This window comes from Palaemon carinicauda, chromosome 24 (genome assembly GCF_036898095.1).
Source record: "Palaemon carinicauda isolate YSFRI2023 chromosome 24, ASM3689809v2, whole genome shotgun sequence".
NCBI lineage: Eukaryota > Metazoa > Arthropoda > Malacostraca > Decapoda > Palaemonidae > Palaemon > Palaemon carinicauda.
Window position 1 is genome coordinate 13,327,312 of NC_090748.1, and position 18,856 is coordinate 13,346,167.

Genomic DNA, 18,856 nt, shown 5'->3' on the forward strand with positions numbered 1-18,856 from the left:
ACTGAAGCCAACATACTCCTGTACCCTTTAATCGTAGGGGCTGAAAGGGATCTCTCATTCTTAAGATGTAATAGGAAGTCAGCTATTTGGGTCACAGAGGTATTGGTAGAGGATACTGCATTGGCTCTACACCAGCTCCGGAAGACTTCCCACTTAGATTGGTAGACTCTACGAGTGGAAACCCTTCTTGCTCTGGCAATCGCGCTGGCTGCCTCCTTCGAAAAGCCTCTAGCTCTAGCGAATCTTTCGACAGTCTGAAGGCAGTCAGCCGAAGAGCGTGGAGGTTTGGGTGCAACCTGTCTACGTGAGGTTGACGTAGAAGGTCCACTCTTAGAGGGAGAGTCCTGGGGACGTCGACTAGCCATTGAAGTACCTCTGTGAACCATTCTCTTGCAGGCCAAAGGGGAGCAACCAGCGTCAGCCGTGTCCCTTCGTGCGAGATGAACTTCTGAAGGACTTTGTTTATTATCTTGAACGGTGGAAATGCGTAAAGGTCGAGATGGGACCAGTTCAGCAGAAAAGCATCCACATGAACTGCTGCTGGGTCTGGAACTGGGGAACAGTACAGCGGAAGTCTCTTGGTCATGGAGGTGGCAAACAGATCTATGGTAGGCTGACCCCACAAGGTCCAAAGTCTGTTGCACACACTCTTGTGGAGGGTCCATTCCGTGGGAATGACCTGATCCCTTCTGCTTAGGCGATCTGCTGAGACGTTCATGTTGCCCTGAATGAACCTCGTGACTAAAGTGAGGTTTTGACTTCTTGACCAAATGAGGAGGTCCCTTGCGATCTCGTATAGGCTCCTCGAATGGGTCCCTCCTTGCTTGGAGATGTAAGCCAAGGCTGTGGTGTTGTCTGAGTTCACCTCCACCACCTTGCCTAGCAGGAGGGACTTGAAGTTCAGCAGGGCTAAATGAACTGCTAGTAGCTCCTTGCAGTTGATGTGGAGCGTTCCCTGTTCCTCGTTCCACGTTCCCGAGCATTCCTGTCCGTTCAAGGTCGCACCCCAGCCCGAGTCCGATGCATCTGAGAAGAGATGAAGATTGGGGGTCTGAATAGCCAACGATAGGCCCTCCCTGAGAAGGAGATTGGTCTTCCACCACAAGAGAGTGGTCTTCATCTCTTTGGTGACTGGGATAGAGACTGCTTCGAGAGTCAAACCCTTGTCCCAATGAGCTGCAAGATGGAATTGAAGAGGGCGGAGGTGGAGTCTCCCTAGCTCGACGAACAGGGCCAGCGATGAAAGGGTCCCTGTGAGACTCATCCACTGTCTCACCGAGCAACTGCTAAACTCAGAACGTGGTAAGGTATCCTGAGGAGCCTCAACATCGTACGCCTGGCAGGCAGTACTGCGGTCAGGCGGAGCGATCGCAGGAGGAGGTGTAACCTTCTCAGCCTGACACTCACGCATCAAGACCGCAAGTTGTGACTGCATGGACTGCAGTAGAGTCAACTTGGGGTCGGCAGACACTAAGGTCTGCTGAGGTAAAGCCTTAACAGCAGAGATCTGTTGCGGCAGAACCTTACTCCTCTTAGGCGGAGTGCATTCAACTGATGACTGCGGCGAGTCAGAGCTGATCCAATGACTGCAGCCCGGTTGAGTTCTTGAGGTCTGGACTCTGTGTTTGAGTGGTCTTGAGACCTGAGTCCAGCGTTTCTTCCCTGACAATTGATCAGCAGACGAGTAAAAGACGGGCTCAATCGTCTGCAGGTGGGAGTGACGGTCTCTGGAAGACACGCCCGCAACCACCGAGGATACTTCTGTGCGCCGATCAAGGCCTGCCGAACCCTTTTGCCCTTCGACATTGCTTCTCCCCTGGGCTTGGGAGCTTGCAAGAGGTCCCGGACTGGGAGGACGACTGGCACGCACAGAAGTATCCTCACGCACCACACTGACACTGACACTAGCACTTGGCACTGCACTGACACTAGCACTCGTCACAGCACTGGCACTAATACCACCCACTGCACTCTTGACCTTAAGTTCCTTGACTTCGGCCATAAGAGACTTATGATCACTAACCACTGACTCTACTTTGTCACCTAAGGCCTGAATGGCACGCAAAACAACAGACATATCAGGCTGAGGGCAAATAGTAGGTTCGGGGGTAGCCACTACAGGGGTAGGAAAAGGTAGGGGATCATGAGGTGAGGAAAAAAGTGAAGAGTGAGAAGAACTCCTCCTAACTCTCTCTCTCTCTAACTTGGTTGAATACTTAAGAAGACGGACAAAATCAAGTTCCGAAAGTCCGGCGCATTCCTCACATCGATCTTCTAACTGACAGGGCCTTTCCCTACAGTCAGAACAAGCGGTGTGAGGATCTACCGAGGCCTTCGGAATACGCCTATTACAAGACCTACATCGTCTATGGGTGGGGGCTTGTGAAATGTCAGACATCTTGAATCAAAAGAGTTAGCCAAGTGGGGTTTCAAAATCAAGCAAAAGATCGTTAACCGTTAATCAGGACTAAATAATAGCTATCTAAGCTAATATAGAAGTTTTCCAGTAAAGCGACAGCCGAAATCTGAGAGAAATACTTCACCAAAAGCCGTGAAAATACTCCAAGATCATAAGCGTATCCCAGAACGTCTTGCCGGAAGCACGACAGAGGAAAAATTGAGGAGGTGTCAACAAGAAGTACTATAGTACCTGGCCACAGGTGGCGCTGGTAAGTACACCCCCTTCTAGTATTGTGATAGCTGGCGTATCCCTCCATAGAATTCTGTCGGGCAACGGAGTTGACAGCTACATGATTATCGGGTAAGTTTAATATTGAAAATGTAATTTTAATAAATGTTATTTCTATACTGACCTCACGTTCACATTGCTTCTCTAGAAGCTTTGTTTTTATCAAGATTTACCCCTAAAACTAAAAAAGCCATTTTCTTTCCTTTCAAACGACATATGCCTCTAGTAGAGAAGAGACAATCCGACAGTTTATAGCAAGAAGCAAAACTGGGATACACCACAGTTCCTTTGTCTTTTCAGTCTGTGTCGCTTCGGTCTGACACCGGCCCATTCTCCAAATTGCATTTAAAGATGTATCCCTATGGATTTGTTAGCAACTACTGCATATATTGTTCAAGTCAGTATATCAAACTCAAATACAGCACTTAACCAATCAAGTTTTGATAAGTGATAAGCTTCAAAAGATCTAGAATTCTTTAGCTTCTTTTGTGAAATCTCAAAAGGCCAGCATTTTTTTTATGCAGTGTTACCATAAAATCTATCAGCCTAACAGCCGGTCTTAACGTGTTTGCCATGTCCATCTTGAATGGGTTTGTTGGGCAAATCTGTTCAAGGCTGAGATGTTGATGATTGTTCTCCAACCTCCAGACTCATTCTCTACAAGAAAGAATGAACTGTTAAAGCCTGGAGACCCATCTAGGACCTCTTGGAGACTGTCCTTTTCCAACATGGTTTGGTCTTCCACCTGAAGGGCGAGTACCTTCAGTAATCTCTTCATGAAGAAGCATGAATTCACTGGATGAAGAGAGAGAATGAACGGGATGTGGTACCCTGCTCGGAGGATGGAGACAGCCTAAGGTTCTACCCACTGGAACTCCCATCCCTTGCTCTTCAGGCATCCTCCCACCGGTGGACAGGTAGGAGAAATGGCCGCCCCGAGTAAGTGAGACCACGTCTTCCAGCTTTTCCTCTTCTACGCCTATATCCCTTGCCATAAAAGGGCAGCTTGGGGATTGCTTCTTAGCATTGGTCTGCTTCAAAGCCGTTGACCCTCATTTATGTCCGTGTGTTGACAGGTGGCGATATTGGTGCTAGTGACACTGGAGTAAGGACAAGATGTAACTGCCCTACGGATGTGGGAGTCTTGACTCGCCTTCCTCCAGCACTCTAGGACCTTCCATCCATGAGTTGTGTAGCTTGAACACCTCTCTCCTTGGGACCTGCCTACTGAGATTGGAAATGATAGTAGTCACACTTCCTCAAGACCCAGTTCGTCCACTAATTGGCTAGGTTATGCGAGGAATTCAACGGCCCTCGGTCCAGAAAGTAAAAAGGCGTTTGTTGCTTCTTGGCTATCTGGATTTGGCAAAGCCTCATTGGTAATCAGGCAACCAACTGAGCCACAACGGAAGTCAATCCACGTGGTGAACTGCAAAGCAGCCTTTGCAATTTTGCTTCATATCAAGTATTTGAGCTATGGATTCAGGGATATTCTGTGCATAGTCTATGTTGTATGCAAAGAAATATACACAATTTCCCTAGAGATGTAAATAGAGTAGCCAATAACCCTCTCGTATACTTGCCTGAAATATGATATTTTAATTATAAAATAAATTTTTGAATATACTTACCCGGTGAATATATAATAGCTGAGCCTCCGGCGGCTCGACAGAAAAACACAAAAACTCGCGAGCGATCGCTATGAAGGTTGCGGGTGTGCCCACTAGCGCCAACTATCGGCCAGATACCGCATATACATGTAAACAGACCCAATTCTTCTCATCCCGCTGGGTCTCTATTTATATATTCAAAAATTTATTTTATAATTAAAATATCATTTTTAAATATTTAACTTAGCCGGTGAATATATAATAGCTGATTCACACCCATGGTGGTGGGTAGAGACCAGAGTTAATTAAGTTTACAGTGTATATGCTTAGAGTTTTTGACAGTTATATCATAACAAAACCCAAATATATATAGGTACCTGGTAAGGAAGTTGACTTAGACGATTACTCTGCCTTGTTAGTCTGTCTTCCTCACGAAGCCCAGCGATCCTCTTAGGATGCTGAAAGACTCCCAGGAGCTGAAGTATCAAGGGCTGCAACCCATACAACAGGACCTCATCAAACCCCTAATCTGGGCGCTCTCAAGAAATGACATTTGACCACCCGCCAAATCAAAAAAAGGATGCGAAAGGCTTCTTAGCCTTCCGTACAACCCAATTAAAAAACATTTCAAGAGCAGATTAAAAGGATATTGGAATTAAGGGAATGTAGTGGTAGAACCCTTACCCACTACTGCACTCGCTGTAACGAATGGACCCAGTGTGTAGCAGTCCTCGTAAAGAGTCTGGACATCTTTTAAGTAAAATGACGCGAATACCGACTTGCTTCTCCAAACGGTCGCGTCCATAATACTTTGCAGAGATCTATTTTGCTTGAAGGCCACGGAAGTTGCTATAGCTCTTACTTCGTGCGTCTTAACCTTAAGCAAGCATCGGTCTTTTTCATTCAAGTGAGAATGAGCCTCTCGTATTAAAAATCTGATAAAATATGACAAAGCATTCTTTGACATAGGCAATGATGGTTTCTTAACTGAGCACCATAATGCTTCAGATCCACCTCGTAAGGACTTAGTACGAGCTAAGTAGAACTTAAGAGCTCTAACTGGACACAGCACTCTTTCAAGTTCGTTGCCTACGATCTCTGACAGGCAAGGTATATCAAAAGACTTAGGCCAAGGACGAGAAGGCAGTTCATTTTTGGCCAGGAAACCAAGTTGAAGTGAACATGTGGCTTTTTCTGTAGAAAAGCCGATGTTCTTACTGAAGGCATGAATTTCACTGACCCTTTTAGCCGAAGCCAAGCACACTAGGAAAAGCGTCTTGAGGGTGAGATCATTCAGGGAGGCTGAATGTAATGGCTCAAACCTGTCTGACATGAGGAACCTTAGGACCACGTCTAAGTTCCATCCAGAAGTTGCCAAACGACGTTCCTTAGAGGTCTCGAAAGACTTAAGGAGATCTTGGAGATCTTTATTGTTGGAAAGATCTAAGCCTCTATGACGAAAGACCGAAGCCAACATGCTCCTGTAGCCCTTAATCGTGGGAGCTGAGAGGGAGCGAACATTTCTCAGATGTAAAAGAAAATCTCCGATTTGGGCTACAGAGGTACTGGAAGAGGACACAGATGCTGGCTTGCACCAGTCTCGAAAGACTTCCCACTTCGACCGGTATACTCTGATGGTAGAAGCTCTCCTAGCTCTCGCAATCGCACTGGCTGCCTCCTTCGAAAAGCCTCGAGCTCTTGAGAGTCTCTCGATAGTCTGAAGGCAGTCAGACGAAGCGCGGGGAGGCTTTGATGAACATTCTTTACGTGGGGCTGACGTAAGAGATCTACCATTAGAGGAAGACTTCTTGGAATGTCTACCAGCCATTGAAGTACCTCGGTGAACCACTCTCTCGCGGGCCAGAGGGTAGCAACCAACGTCAACCTTGTCCCTTCGTGAGAGGCGAACTTCTGCAGTACCTTGTTGACTATCTTGAATGGTGGGAATGCATATAAGTCCAGATGAGACCAATCCAGTAGAAACGCGTCTATGTGGATTGCTTCTGGATCTAGGACTGGTGAGCAATAGATTGGTAACCTTTTGGTCAACGAGGTGGCAAAGAGGTCTATGGTGGGTTGACCCCAAGTAGCCCAAAGACTCTTGCCCACGTCCTTGTGGAGGGTCCATTCCGTGGGTATCACCTGACCCCTCCGACTGAGACAGTCTGCCAAGACGTTCAAGTCCCCCTGGATGAATCTCGTCAACAGGGAGATGCCTCGATTTCTTGACCATATGAGAAGGTCCCTTGCGATCTCGTACAGCGTAAGGGAGTGCGTGCCTCCTTGCTTGGAGATGTACGCCAAAGCTGTGGTGTTGTCTGAGTTGACCTCTACCACTTTGTTTCGAAGAGAGCTTTCGAATTTCATCAAGGCCAAGTGGACTGCTAATAGCTCCTTGCCGTTGATGTGCATGCTCTTCTGACTTGAGGTCCACAGACCCGAGCATTCCCGACCGTCCAGGGTCGCACCCCAACCCAAATCCGACGCGTCTGAGAACAACACGTGGTTTGGGTTCTTGACTGCTAGGGATAGTCCCTCTCTCAGACTGATATTGCTGTCCCACCATTTCAGGCATGCCTTTACTGGTTCGGAGACTGGGAATGATACTGTCTCTAACGTCTTGTCCTTGTTCCAGTGAGAGGCTAGATGGAACTGGAGAGGCCGAAGGTGTAGTCTCCCTAGCGAGACAAACTGCTCCAGGGATGAGAGAGTCCCTACGAGACTGTTCCAACTCCTGACTGAACAAACGTTCTCTTTTCAGCATTAGTTGGACTTTGAGCAGGGCTTGTTCTATTCGGGTGGCAGACGGAAAAGCCCGAAAAACTGGACTGCGAATCTCCATCCCCAAATATAGAATAATCTGGGATGGGATCAGTTGGGACTTTTCTAGGTTGACCAAAAGTCCCAACTCCCTGGCCAGACTCAACGTCCAATGTAGATCCTGCAGACAGCGAAGACTGGACGATGCTCTGAGAAGCCAGTCGTCCAAGTACAGGGAGGCTCGGATTCCCGATAGATGGAGGAATTTTGCCACATTCCTCATGAGCCTCGTAAACACGAGAGGAGCAGGACTGAGGCCAAAGCACAGGGCTCGAAACTGGTACCCCACATTCCTGTAAACAAACCTCAGAAACGGTTGGGAATCCGGGTGTATAGGAATGTGGAAGTATGCATCCTGAAGGTCGAGAGAGACCATCCAGTCGCCTTCCATTAATGCTGTCAAGACAGCCTGGTAGACTTCATCGTGAAGTTTGTCTTGACAATGAACACATTGAGCGCACTTGCCTCTTACGTACTCCTGCAGTGAACGTGGCTGCCAGATCATTGGAGCCATCCCTGATAGACTTGTTCCTGCAGAGAACGTGGCTGTCAGATTATTGGAGCCATCCCTGATAGCCTTGTTTATGCATGACATAATTGTACAGCAAAACTTCAAACGCTTGAGAAAAAAAAAAAAAAAAAAAAAAACTAACAGGAGATGGTCTAGCTCTGAAGCCGACCATAAAATTTTGTAGCGTCTCATGGCCAGGCGCCAGGGAGAGTCTATGAGGTTTGAGAAGTCTATCTGGGCAGAGGCAGGAACTCCCAAGCCGAGAACTTCTCCCGTGTCATACCAGACTCTCGCTCTATAAGCCAGCTTAAAAGGAGGGAAAGCAAAGGCTGTCTCCCCCAAACTCCTCCTGGTGATTAACCAGTCGCCTAGCAAACGTAAAGCTCTCTTAGAAGAGCGAGAGAGCACTAGCTTAGAAAACAACGGCTTCGAAGTAGCTAGGCCTAGTGTAAACTCTGACGTTTAGGCGAACGAGGAGCAGCAGTTACAAAAAGATCCGGACAAAGATCCTTAAAAATCAGCATGATTTATTTAAAGTCCATAGAGGGCTGAGCAGCTTTAGGCTCCTCTCCGTCTGACAGAGTCCTCAAGGGAATATCAGTAGGAGGGGGATCAGCAACTTCCTCATCTGAAGGAACCTTGTCCGACAATTGCCGAGTCTCAAGCAAGGGAGAGACCTGCCGTGGTGGCAATGCTTGACAAGCAGAGTCCACACGCAAAGGAGCAACAGTAGCAGTCAAGGACGCTATGTCATGTAACTGCTTAAAGGACTGACCAGCAACAACAACAGGTGCGGGAGGACGCTCGACGTCAACTCGAGACTGCCTTGACTGCCTAGACTGAGCAGTCAAAACAACTCTTGACTGCGGTGCTTGACGCTCAACGTCAAAACAAGTCAACTATGCTGGTTGGCGAACGTCCTGAACGTCAACAAGAGCAAGCGGCAGCGGCTGAACGTCCACAAGCGACTGAGAGTCAACACGGGACTGCATCGAGTTAGGCTCTACAAAACATGATTGACGTGACTTTGTAACGTCAATGTCAACAGGACGAGCAAAGGCTCGTTTGGGTGGCTGACGGCCAGGATCTCGATCAGCTAAGCGGCGAGGATCATCGTGAACCTGCTCAGCAGAATAGTCCTCCATAAGAGAGGCAAGCTTATTCTGCATGTCTTGCAGTACAACCCATTTAGGATCAACGGGAATGGGTGCGGTAAGAGACGAGGGTAACGTCTGTGACTGCAAAACCTTGCCTACAATAAGACTCTCGGAGCCTGTGTTACGCTTTTGTTTAGGCGGCGAGCAGTCTTCCGATGACTGCATAGGGTCAGAGCTGTCCAAATGGCTACAACCAGGACGCTGGACCTGTCCTGAAGGGACTGACTTTCACTTTAAGGGCCTCGAAACCTTGCTCCACGGTTTCTTACGTGAAAAGCCTTCGGATGACGAGGAGAAAATCGTCTCGCTCGTCTTATGGTAGGGGCGGTCTTGATGAGACACGCCTGAAACCATAGAGGGAACGTCTGTTCGCTGATCAAGGCCTCTCGAACCCATAAGTCGTACGACATTACTTCTCCCTGGGGCTTGGGAGCTTGCAAGAGGTCTCGGACTAGGCGAACGACAGGCACGAACAGACGAACCCTCAGTCGCAACACTGATAACACTTTGCGCAATTATCACTTTATCACTACGATTTTCTGTTTTGCACTTACTTCACTGAAATCGAATTTTTCAACAATTCACATTAGGCATGAATAAAACTGATTTCTACCTGAAGCACGCAATTCTACCCTACATCAAAAGGTTATAATTGCGAAATAAGTCGTATAATGTAAGCACATTAATACAAGCAAAAAACAGTAAACAAATATTAAGATAAAAAGATCAGTGACTGGGGAGGAGACTAAACACTAGTTCATTCAAAACTACGTTTTCAATCTCTCACCGTACAGTGCCTTGGGACGAGAATAAAAACTAAAAACGTTTTATCCTTTCTCCCCGTACAGAGACTTGGGACAAGAGTAAAAAACTGACTAGAGAACGTTACTCGCTTGGGACGAGAATAAAGATCGGAACGTTCTCTCTTCCTCTCTCTCTCTCCGTCTCTCTCTCTCTTGATTTCACACCGAAGAGAAAAGCCCACTCACCTTTCGTCAATAAACAGGTTATTTGACCAAAGGAAAAAACTGAAAGGACTAAGAAATTGAAAATTAACAAGTTCCTTTAAATTAGTATTTAAAACATTCAAGTTTGAAAGAAGAATGAACAAAACGTCAGAATCGATTTACTCTTTCTGCAAAGTGAAACCGTGATTCTCTCTCTCTCTATCGTAACGATAGAGCGCAAACTGCGTAGCATAAATAAACCAAACGTTAGTTCATCTTTGAAACAGTACGAAGACTATTCAAAGAAAATCTTTCATAAAATATCTACTAAAAAATATTCATTTAATAAGTTTTAAATCATTTGCTCTGTAAAAGTTATTTACGATTGAAAGGGCTCAACGTTGTTTAACTTCGGTTTCCAAGTTAGGACCGCCTACTCTCGGATTAGGGGAGGAATAGGTAAGGTCGCATATAAACAAATCATTAAAATTTATCTTGATGTTTATTATAAATGGAAAGCTAATCGAAGAGGCCTAATAAAGGCGGTTGAGATATAAAATATATAGAGGAAAATCTATAATTAACAACAACAATTTATAACGTGATAAGATAATTGCTAAAAGCCTAAAACACACTTCCGTACTAAGGGAAGGGTCGGCCATTTTTAAAAGTCAAAGAAAGTCCAAAAAACAATCCAAAGTCATCAACAATTAAATCTATCCAAAAAAGAGTTCAAGATTTAAGTTGAAGATAAAACACCTGCACTGCGAAAGCTCAAACCAAAAGGAAGTACTTCACCAAGACTGTTGAAAAACTCCAGGTTAACAGCGAGTAATGGTACGTCTTGTCGATCAGACCGACAGAGAAGAATTGGGTCTGTTTACATGTATATGCGGTATCTGGCCGATAGTTGGCGCTAGTGGGCACACCCGCAACCTTCATAGCGATCGCTCGCGAGTTTTTGTGTTTTTCTGTCGAGCCGCCTGAGGCTCAGCTATTATATATTCACCGGCTAAGTTAAATATTTAAAAAGTAACAATCATAATCTGATTTATGTACATTCGTGGCCAAACATACATTGGGTCTCTCTTATGTTTATTGTCAAAGTAACTTAACTCTTTCTCAAGATTAGCAGATTCTAAATTTACTAAAAATGTCTGGTGTGCCTGTTGGAATCATTCTGATTTATGCATGTTTGTGCAAGCTCTTTAACACTTACCTTTAGATTGACATTAACTGTTGAATTTTCTTCTGGCAAATTCTCAAACCACAGATCAAAGAGGCATTGAAGATAGATAGCTCCAACGTCAATGACCTTTGATGTCAGGATGCCATAAAACCGAAAATCAATCAATCAATCAATTGCTCTGTTGTAGTGGTTTTCATTGATGATCTGATTAACAGTAACACTACTACAGAGACCAGCTTCTTGCCATGCTTCATCAAGTCCACTTCCTTCAACTGTCCTACCCAAAGAGCAGAGACCACAGTGTGAGAAGCTCCGGGACAGAAGATCAATTTGTCTTTGTATTTTGGTTTAAGGTATTCTAGCATCAGGATTTCTTTATACTGGTCCATTTCCAAAGTCGTGTGTGTTTAATTTAGTCAGTTGATCTAGCGCTCTAACTAATGTAGCCCATTCATGAGCTGCAGCATTTATTAATGGTAGACTACATGCCTTGTCTATTACTGTTGGAGCATCAGTAGGTTATGGTGTATGACCGAGTGACTTATAGGCAGAGACCTATCGGCATGATTATCTGTGACAGTATGCAGTGATGAACGTGCAACAGTTCCTGAATTTTCAAAATATCTATCTAAATGTTCTTCATCAATGGCATGCAATAGCTGTCTGATCATAGAATCACCAGGCTCCAAAGCTGTCCCTTTCAATATTACTGTACATTATAATTACAGATATGTCCACCTATTCAGTGAGTAAATGTACGACAGAATCAGATGAACTTGTATCTGTATTGAAGAAGCGAGCACTCATCCAAACAATGTTGTCTGTTTGTGGACAATCTAAATTCGTAGCATATTTACCCATTTCATATTTCTCATACTGAGGGCTCAATTTAGCTTTTGGATTGCCTTCAGTCAAACATGGAACTAGATTGATAATAGTTGATGGCACTTGGACAAACTCAGTAGACGTTTCATGTGGTGTTTTGATATCTAAATGTTCCAACAATTGTTTCTCCTTCACAAATAGGTTGGTACACTCAAATAGCTATTCCATGGAAACTTTGTTTCCCAATGGGCGATCTATTTTCGATGTCTATGTTGTCCATTGATGCATGGATTGTTTTACTAGTAATAATTCCTGGTGACAAATGTACAACATACTCTCGGATATTTGTAAACACTACTAGGGCAATATTATTGTAGATCTTAGTGACATGGTCATAGGATATACCAAAAACACATTGGCTAAGCAAAGATATTGCTTTCTGACCTCTGATGTGATACACATATAGGGACAATCCAGTGAGGAGGTGGACAAATTGCTCTACAAGGAAATATAAAAAATATAACATCTCCCTAATTATCATTATTATTAGCTAAGCTACAACCACAGTTGGAAAAGCAAGATAAGGCTACTTCTCAGGTCCACGAAAATGAAGAATTGTATAGTAAGAGGAAAAGTTTTGTAACAGAGAGTCCCATGGGAGTCGAATCGAAGGTCACGGGAAGGAGAAAAAGGGAATTTAGTCTAAGGCAGAAAAGGAAATAAAATATTCCAAAGAAGTAAATTATCAGGGCTGTCAGTTGCTGCCGTAAGAGAAGAGGTTGAGAAAGATTTAACCAAGTGTGACAAACTTTTGAACGAAAGAAAAGGAGACCTTTCCCCACCCCTCAGAATAACTAATGTAACTAGATGTGATAATACATGCAGCTTGTCAAGCCCCTGACAAGGAGGAAGTTCTCCAATGACCTTGAGATGATCTATAGCTCAAGGAGCATCTGGGAGAATGAGTTCCTGATGAACTCGCCTTAGGGGTCTCTCTAAGACTAGGCTCCTTCGGTGACCTTGTACACAGATTGATCTCATGAAGAGTACACGGTAGCATTTCTTCGTTGAATTACGCAAGGAATCCTCCTCTGAAGATCAAGAGCTGAGAGGTGAGGTTTCTGGAACAGGGGACCAATCATATAGTGTACAGGCGCATACATGAGAAGTGATGAATGCGCTCCAACAGACCAGCTTAAGGGGAGACACAAACAGAATTGCGCTCGATATTCAGAGAGCGAATGCAAATAGGAGATTGTTCGCTGATGGAATGGAGCATATCAACAGGAGAGCATGCACGAATAGAATATCGTTCTCTAATAAAACAGTGCATTAACAAGTGAGCATGCGTAAACAGTAGAGCACTGTATGGTCAGGCAAGTGAGCATGCGTAAACAGTAGAGCACTGTATGGTCAGGCAACCACGCTTGAGCACACAAACACAAGAGCATACTCTAAGAAAAGAGCATGCACAAACAGTAGAGGCCGCCTGTGGGAGAACAGATACGTCAACAGGAGAGTGAGCACAAACAGATGGGGATTCAGGATCTGGTGGATATTCATCCATTGGAGAGCACGAGCACATAGTAAAGCGCATGAACAGAAGAATATGCAATAACAGGAGAGCAAACACAAATAGAAAAATGTGCTCTAGCAGAAGGGTACGCACAAACAGGTGAGCATTCATATCTATATAAGCGCTAAGCTTCAAGAGAGCATGTGCAAACTAATGAATGCATGTTAACATAAGAGCGCACATATAGATCAAGTGTCTAAACTCAGTTAAGTTTCAGTAGAAGGCACACCAACATGAGAATACTAAAGTTCTCAAGAATGTGCGGTAAGTGGGAGCGTGCAAACAGGCAAGTCCATAGGATCTAATGAGTGTGTGTGAACGTTTAAGTCCATAGGATCTGATGTGCAACCACGTAGTCCTCATGTTCATATGAGTGAGCACTCTAGCAGAAGAGCTAGCTCCACCAGGAGCAGAAATGTATCCTAATTGCAAAGCACTCATGCATTAGGTGTGTTAAGACCTCAGGAACAGAAATACATGCTAATTGCAAAGCACTCAAGCATAGAAGAAAGCGTGCGAACAGGTGAATGCATGTAAGTACGATTTCTCTCATCCTCTACAGAGTGATATGTGAGAAGGTTCGTCTTCTGAGGAAGTAAAGGTATGCTTTTTTACTGCATGAAAATACCCAGGGGAACTGAAAACATCTGTGTTATGCTCCTGCAAAGGATGTAGAGATTTAATGTACAGTATTCCCTCCTTTTCACCTTATGAAGCCAAATAGAACAAAACAGTCCCACTACAGAAAACAAGTCGAAGGAATCAGGCTCGGAAGTGAGGGATGTTGTGAGCGTTCCCTTCCCTTACTAGGCGTTAAGCTCTAAGGTGAGGATCAATGATTTATTCCACCTTAAGGAGTCCTGAGCATAGGAAAGACAGACAGGGCAAGAGAAGACTTAGCCCTCGATGTTGCAAATGCTTGCAAGTCTCCGTCGACCAAATGCTCTCTATGCTTAAAGAAGGCGACAACATATACTTAGCCCATCATCATCTGTAACGTTAGTTATAGGTTCCCCCCCCAAGGAGACAGAATACCTGCTTCTCTAGGGGAAGCAGATAAAGCAACTTTGCTCTGAGCTTACCCTTAAGTTACATCAATGTGGGTGTCATTATCCGACTTTCCTCCAGGAGGGAGACAGAGAAAGTTCAAAAGCCAGAAGGGGAAAGAAGAGGTCCAGCGGATTTTCAGCCTTCAAGGAATACCCCAAAGGAGAAGAATCTCACTTGGACTTTTTCATGCCATACTCAAGCCCCTGGGAGGATGGCCATTCACTACATTCCTCACAGGGTGATGACTGCAAGCAGTCACAACCCTTGGAAGAAGAGCACAATGAATTTAGATCAACAAAAGGTTCCACATCTATGGCTGGAAACCTTGTGGCAAAATTGCGTGCCCACAAGTGGTTTCTCCATTCAGTGAAAGAGCACCTTGAAAAATAAAAAAAAATAAAAAAAAAAAAAAAACCATGTTTGTTAGCACCAAGTCTGTACTACTCGGCAGCCTTTGTCAAAGTGAGTCTGGGCTTCCCCGCTACCTGTCAGTAACTACTTCCACCTTGTTATAAATTTCAACAGCAGAGTTCCAAGCTTCACTCCTATTAAAGGACGAGGGTTTGTATACGTGTAGGAATAAAAGCACAAACCTTTCTAGTTTAGCCCTACCTAACTGATAAAATTACTGTAACAAATTCAATGTTTTTTTTACATATTAGAGATTTACCAAATGTTATTTCTTATAGAGTATTACAGGCTACTTTTAAAACATTCAAATTCAAAGCAGCTATAAAATGCTTACCCTCCGCTTCCTCCGTAGCTTTACGCTTGAGGCTACTCCGTCGTTCGAGCTGTTCGGCAGATCCATTCAGGATTGGCTTCTTGGGGACATTAAACTCTTCATCCATAAGGTAATCCCAGTTTTGATCCGTATTGCAAACACCATCTTGATGAATACACCCATTTTCACCTTCACACATATCTTGGTCTTCACTACAACAAGAATCACCCGCTTCCGAGTCTGTATCCCGTATGGCACCCATCTCAATACCCATGTTCACATTCACATCAAGAAGTTCGTTTGGTTTAAGCCTGTCATTGTGACACAAATTTTTGGCTTCATTATGATTACAGTTAACTTCAATTTTTTCAACACCACCCATCTCTTTCAAATCACTCTTCGGCTTTTCGGTTGGTCCACTTTCCTCTAAAGCACTGTTTGTAAACTTGCCAACTACACCTCCTTCAACCAAAACATTTTCCCTCGGCACGACCAATTCTTTGGGCGGTTGGAAAACCAACTGTGAACTCGCACTCTCCATTCTTATTTGACTATCTATGGATGGCTTTTGATTGGCATCTGTGGGATTTTCCAGGGCACTCCCTCCATCACCTTTGAGATTGCTGTTGGAAAGGCCAAGAGTTGGTCTAAATTCTTGGCTTCTGTTTATATTGCCATTATGAGGATTCAATTGGAGACTATCTCGATAGACACCATTTCCACTCTCAGCATTATCACTTTTTTTCGCATCATCAGGAGATTCCTGCAACTCACTGGAAATGCCAGTAACTTGCCAAATGCTATTTCCAATTTTAGTCGATGTACTTGCATCCACATTAATACCCGACTCGATATTCAAATCTTTTCTCTCGGCTTTTTCGAGCTTATCACTATCATTTCTTACAAATGACTCTTCTCCCACCAACGCTTTTCCATTTTCTTGATCCACAGTTTGCCTTTCTGCCTTACTGTTATACTCTCCACTTTTACTTGTAAGAATAGAGTAATCCAATAAAGGCAATTCATTTCTATTATCAGGCACCTTTTTCACACACTCATCACCAGAACTGGTCTCTCTTGTATCATTTGAAATAAACAATTCACTCTGAAGTTCCCGAGTAGAGCTAAAAATGCCCTGATTATGTTCTTCTGGACTCATAATCTGTTTTGCATTGTCCGAACATTTCAGTGCACAGAGGTTGCTTGTGAGATGACTTGCATTATTAACTAAATGGTTCCAACTAGTAAAATCCTTGGATGAATTAGGGCTACCTTTACTCCCAGCCCCATAGACATTGTTTCTTGCAAGCCTAATCCTCTGTGGAGTACCAGGGCTGTTCCTACCAGAATTATCTCGATCCTTATTATCTAGACTGTCACCTCCCTCCTTATCTGACTTTTCAGGTGAAGAAAAAATAGTATTTCCCATACCACTGTCAGGGCTACTAATATTTGAACAACTTTGTGTATCTTGGAAATCTCTGAAATCTTTGGTGGCCTTCAGATTAACTTCCACATTCAGGGTTGTGCTTTGACAGCTTCTGCTGGTTTCTTGTTCCGACATAGTGGCAACCTGAAGGAAATAAACAACTGTTAATGGGCAAGACAGAACACAAAAAGTAAAGTGATATCAACAAAACAGTACTGTACAGTACTTATAAAATGCAGTACAGTACATACATATTCAGTAGTCATAGGTAATACATCTTAGTGGGATGAAAAGCAGTTTGCCTACTCGAACCTACAGATGACTTGAAAGTGCATTTGATATACAGTATTTGAGCTTTAAAATTTTACATTTTGTACAATATGCAGAAATAGATGTGATGTACAATACGAAATAAAAAGTCTCAAGACAAAAACAAAACATGTCTATATTGTCATGAAATAAAAAATGTACTATAGTAGTTACATGTCTTAGTCTCCTTAATTCCTTGCAAATATTTTGAATATTTTAGGATACGATGGACTGTAAAGCCAATATTGAAAATCCAGAAAGAGCATTGCAACAACTTTCATTTCCATAGGGTTACAGAAAGAAAGAAAAAAAATCAGTTTTGAAAAGTATCAAAAGAATGTCAAGATTCATGGTAACAGAGAGGTATGAATATCACATCACGAATGAAAAGTTACAGAAAGAAACAGAATCCATTATTTGAAAAACAGGCAGAAATAGTTTGGATGTGATGAGAAGGGATGAGAAATTAGGCTAGTCAGAATTCACTGGGTGAGATTGGGTGGGAAGGTCAAGAGAACATATTGGTAAGTAGGGACCTGGCATACTACAGTAGGTTAGGTTAAATGATATCCTTATAATTATCCTTGTTATATTTTTGGTGTAGAACTTTACTTGTGTACCATTCAGATATATTACTGTATGCTATGAGTAAGAACACACCAATCTAGGTCTTCTTATGAAGTTATCCATTGCACTGCGGCCAATCAACTCATTGGGCCGGGGGAAACGAGGGTTCAGGTTAAAAATTTATCCGAAGGTGTATGCATGATAGTGGCCACCTTTATGTATGATGACGTCTGACTAAGAATACAGTAGCTTAAGGGGGATCGCAGGGGGGTGTTAGACCCCCAATAGGTAAGTCAGTAAGAATATGGCTTGTAGGTTAGGGGGGAGGAAGTTTAGGTTAGTTGGTGCCCATTTCTAATGCACGCGTGAGGAACTGGCCGCTGATATACAAAGGCTCCACTTATCCATTTTTATATTATGATAATTTCTTGCTAAGCTACAACCCTAGTTGGAAAACCAGGATGCTATAAGCTCAGGGACTCCAACAGAGAAAATAGCCCAGTGAAAAATAAAGTTTTTAAGATGAGTAAAAACATTGAAATAAATATATCCTATATAAACTATATATACAATCTTTAAAACAAAACAAGAGACAGTGGAAGACATGGTACAGAGGCTATGGCACTACCCACAACTAGAGAACAATGGTTTGATTTTTGATTGGCGTTCTCCAAGAAGAGCTGCTGACCATAGCTAAACAGGAAAGTAGCCACTGAAAAATTACAGTGCAGTAGTTAACCCCTTGGGTGAAGAAGAATTGTTTAGTAATCTCAGTGTTGTCAGGTGTATGAGGACAGAGGAGAATAAGTAAAGAATAGGCCAGACTATTAGTTGTGTGTGTGTAGGCAAAAGGAAAATGAACCGTAACCAGAGAGAAGGATCCACTGTAGTACTGACTGGGCAGTCAAAAGACCATATAACTCTCTACTGGTAGTACCTCAACGGGTGGCTGGTGCCCTGGCCAACCTACTAGCCTATCTACTAAACATATTTGGGGTACCCATATTTGCATGATTGTCACTGGTGACAACTTTGTTTTTTTTAACTGGTAATAGAAAATTTTATATATATCAGCTTCTTCTGTCCAATGAATTACACTCCATTTTGGGTTTTCCCCATCCAAAACCTTTTTTTTCCCACAAGAATCCCCAAGTGATTACTATATATAGGTATTAGGTAGTAGGCTAACAAGGGCATCAGCCTCCCGTTGAGGCACTACAGCTAGAGAGTTATTGGGTCCAATGACTTGCCAGACAGTACTAAAACGGATCCTTCTCTTTGGTTACGGCTCATTTTCCCTTTGCCTACACATACACTGAATCATCTGGCCTATCCTTTACATATTCTCCTCTGACCTCATACACCTGACAACAATGAGATTATCAAACAGTTCGTCTTTGCTCAAGGAGTTAACTACTGCAATGTAATTGTTCAGTGGCTACTTTCCTCTTGG

The 18,856-nt window shown here is 43.6% G+C and overlaps 2 protein-coding genes across 2 annotated transcripts in view; one reads left to right on the top strand and one right to left on the bottom strand.

The window, feature by feature from the left end:
* LOC137618090 (uncharacterized) overlaps positions 1-18,856 on the top strand; it is a 438,647-nt gene that overhangs the window by 205,826 nt on the left and 213,965 nt on the right. The gene's annotated exons all lie outside the window — the stretch shown is intronic.
* LOC137618089 (uncharacterized) overlaps positions 1-18,856 on the bottom strand; it is a 64,337-nt gene that overhangs the window by 44,683 nt on the left and 798 nt on the right. Inside the window, 1 exon segment of the mRNA XM_068348064.1 lies at positions 15,120-16,671. Within this exon segment, the coding sequence (XP_068204165.1) occupies positions 15,120-16,662 (1,543 nt within the window). The 5' untranslated portion in view covers positions 16,663-16,671.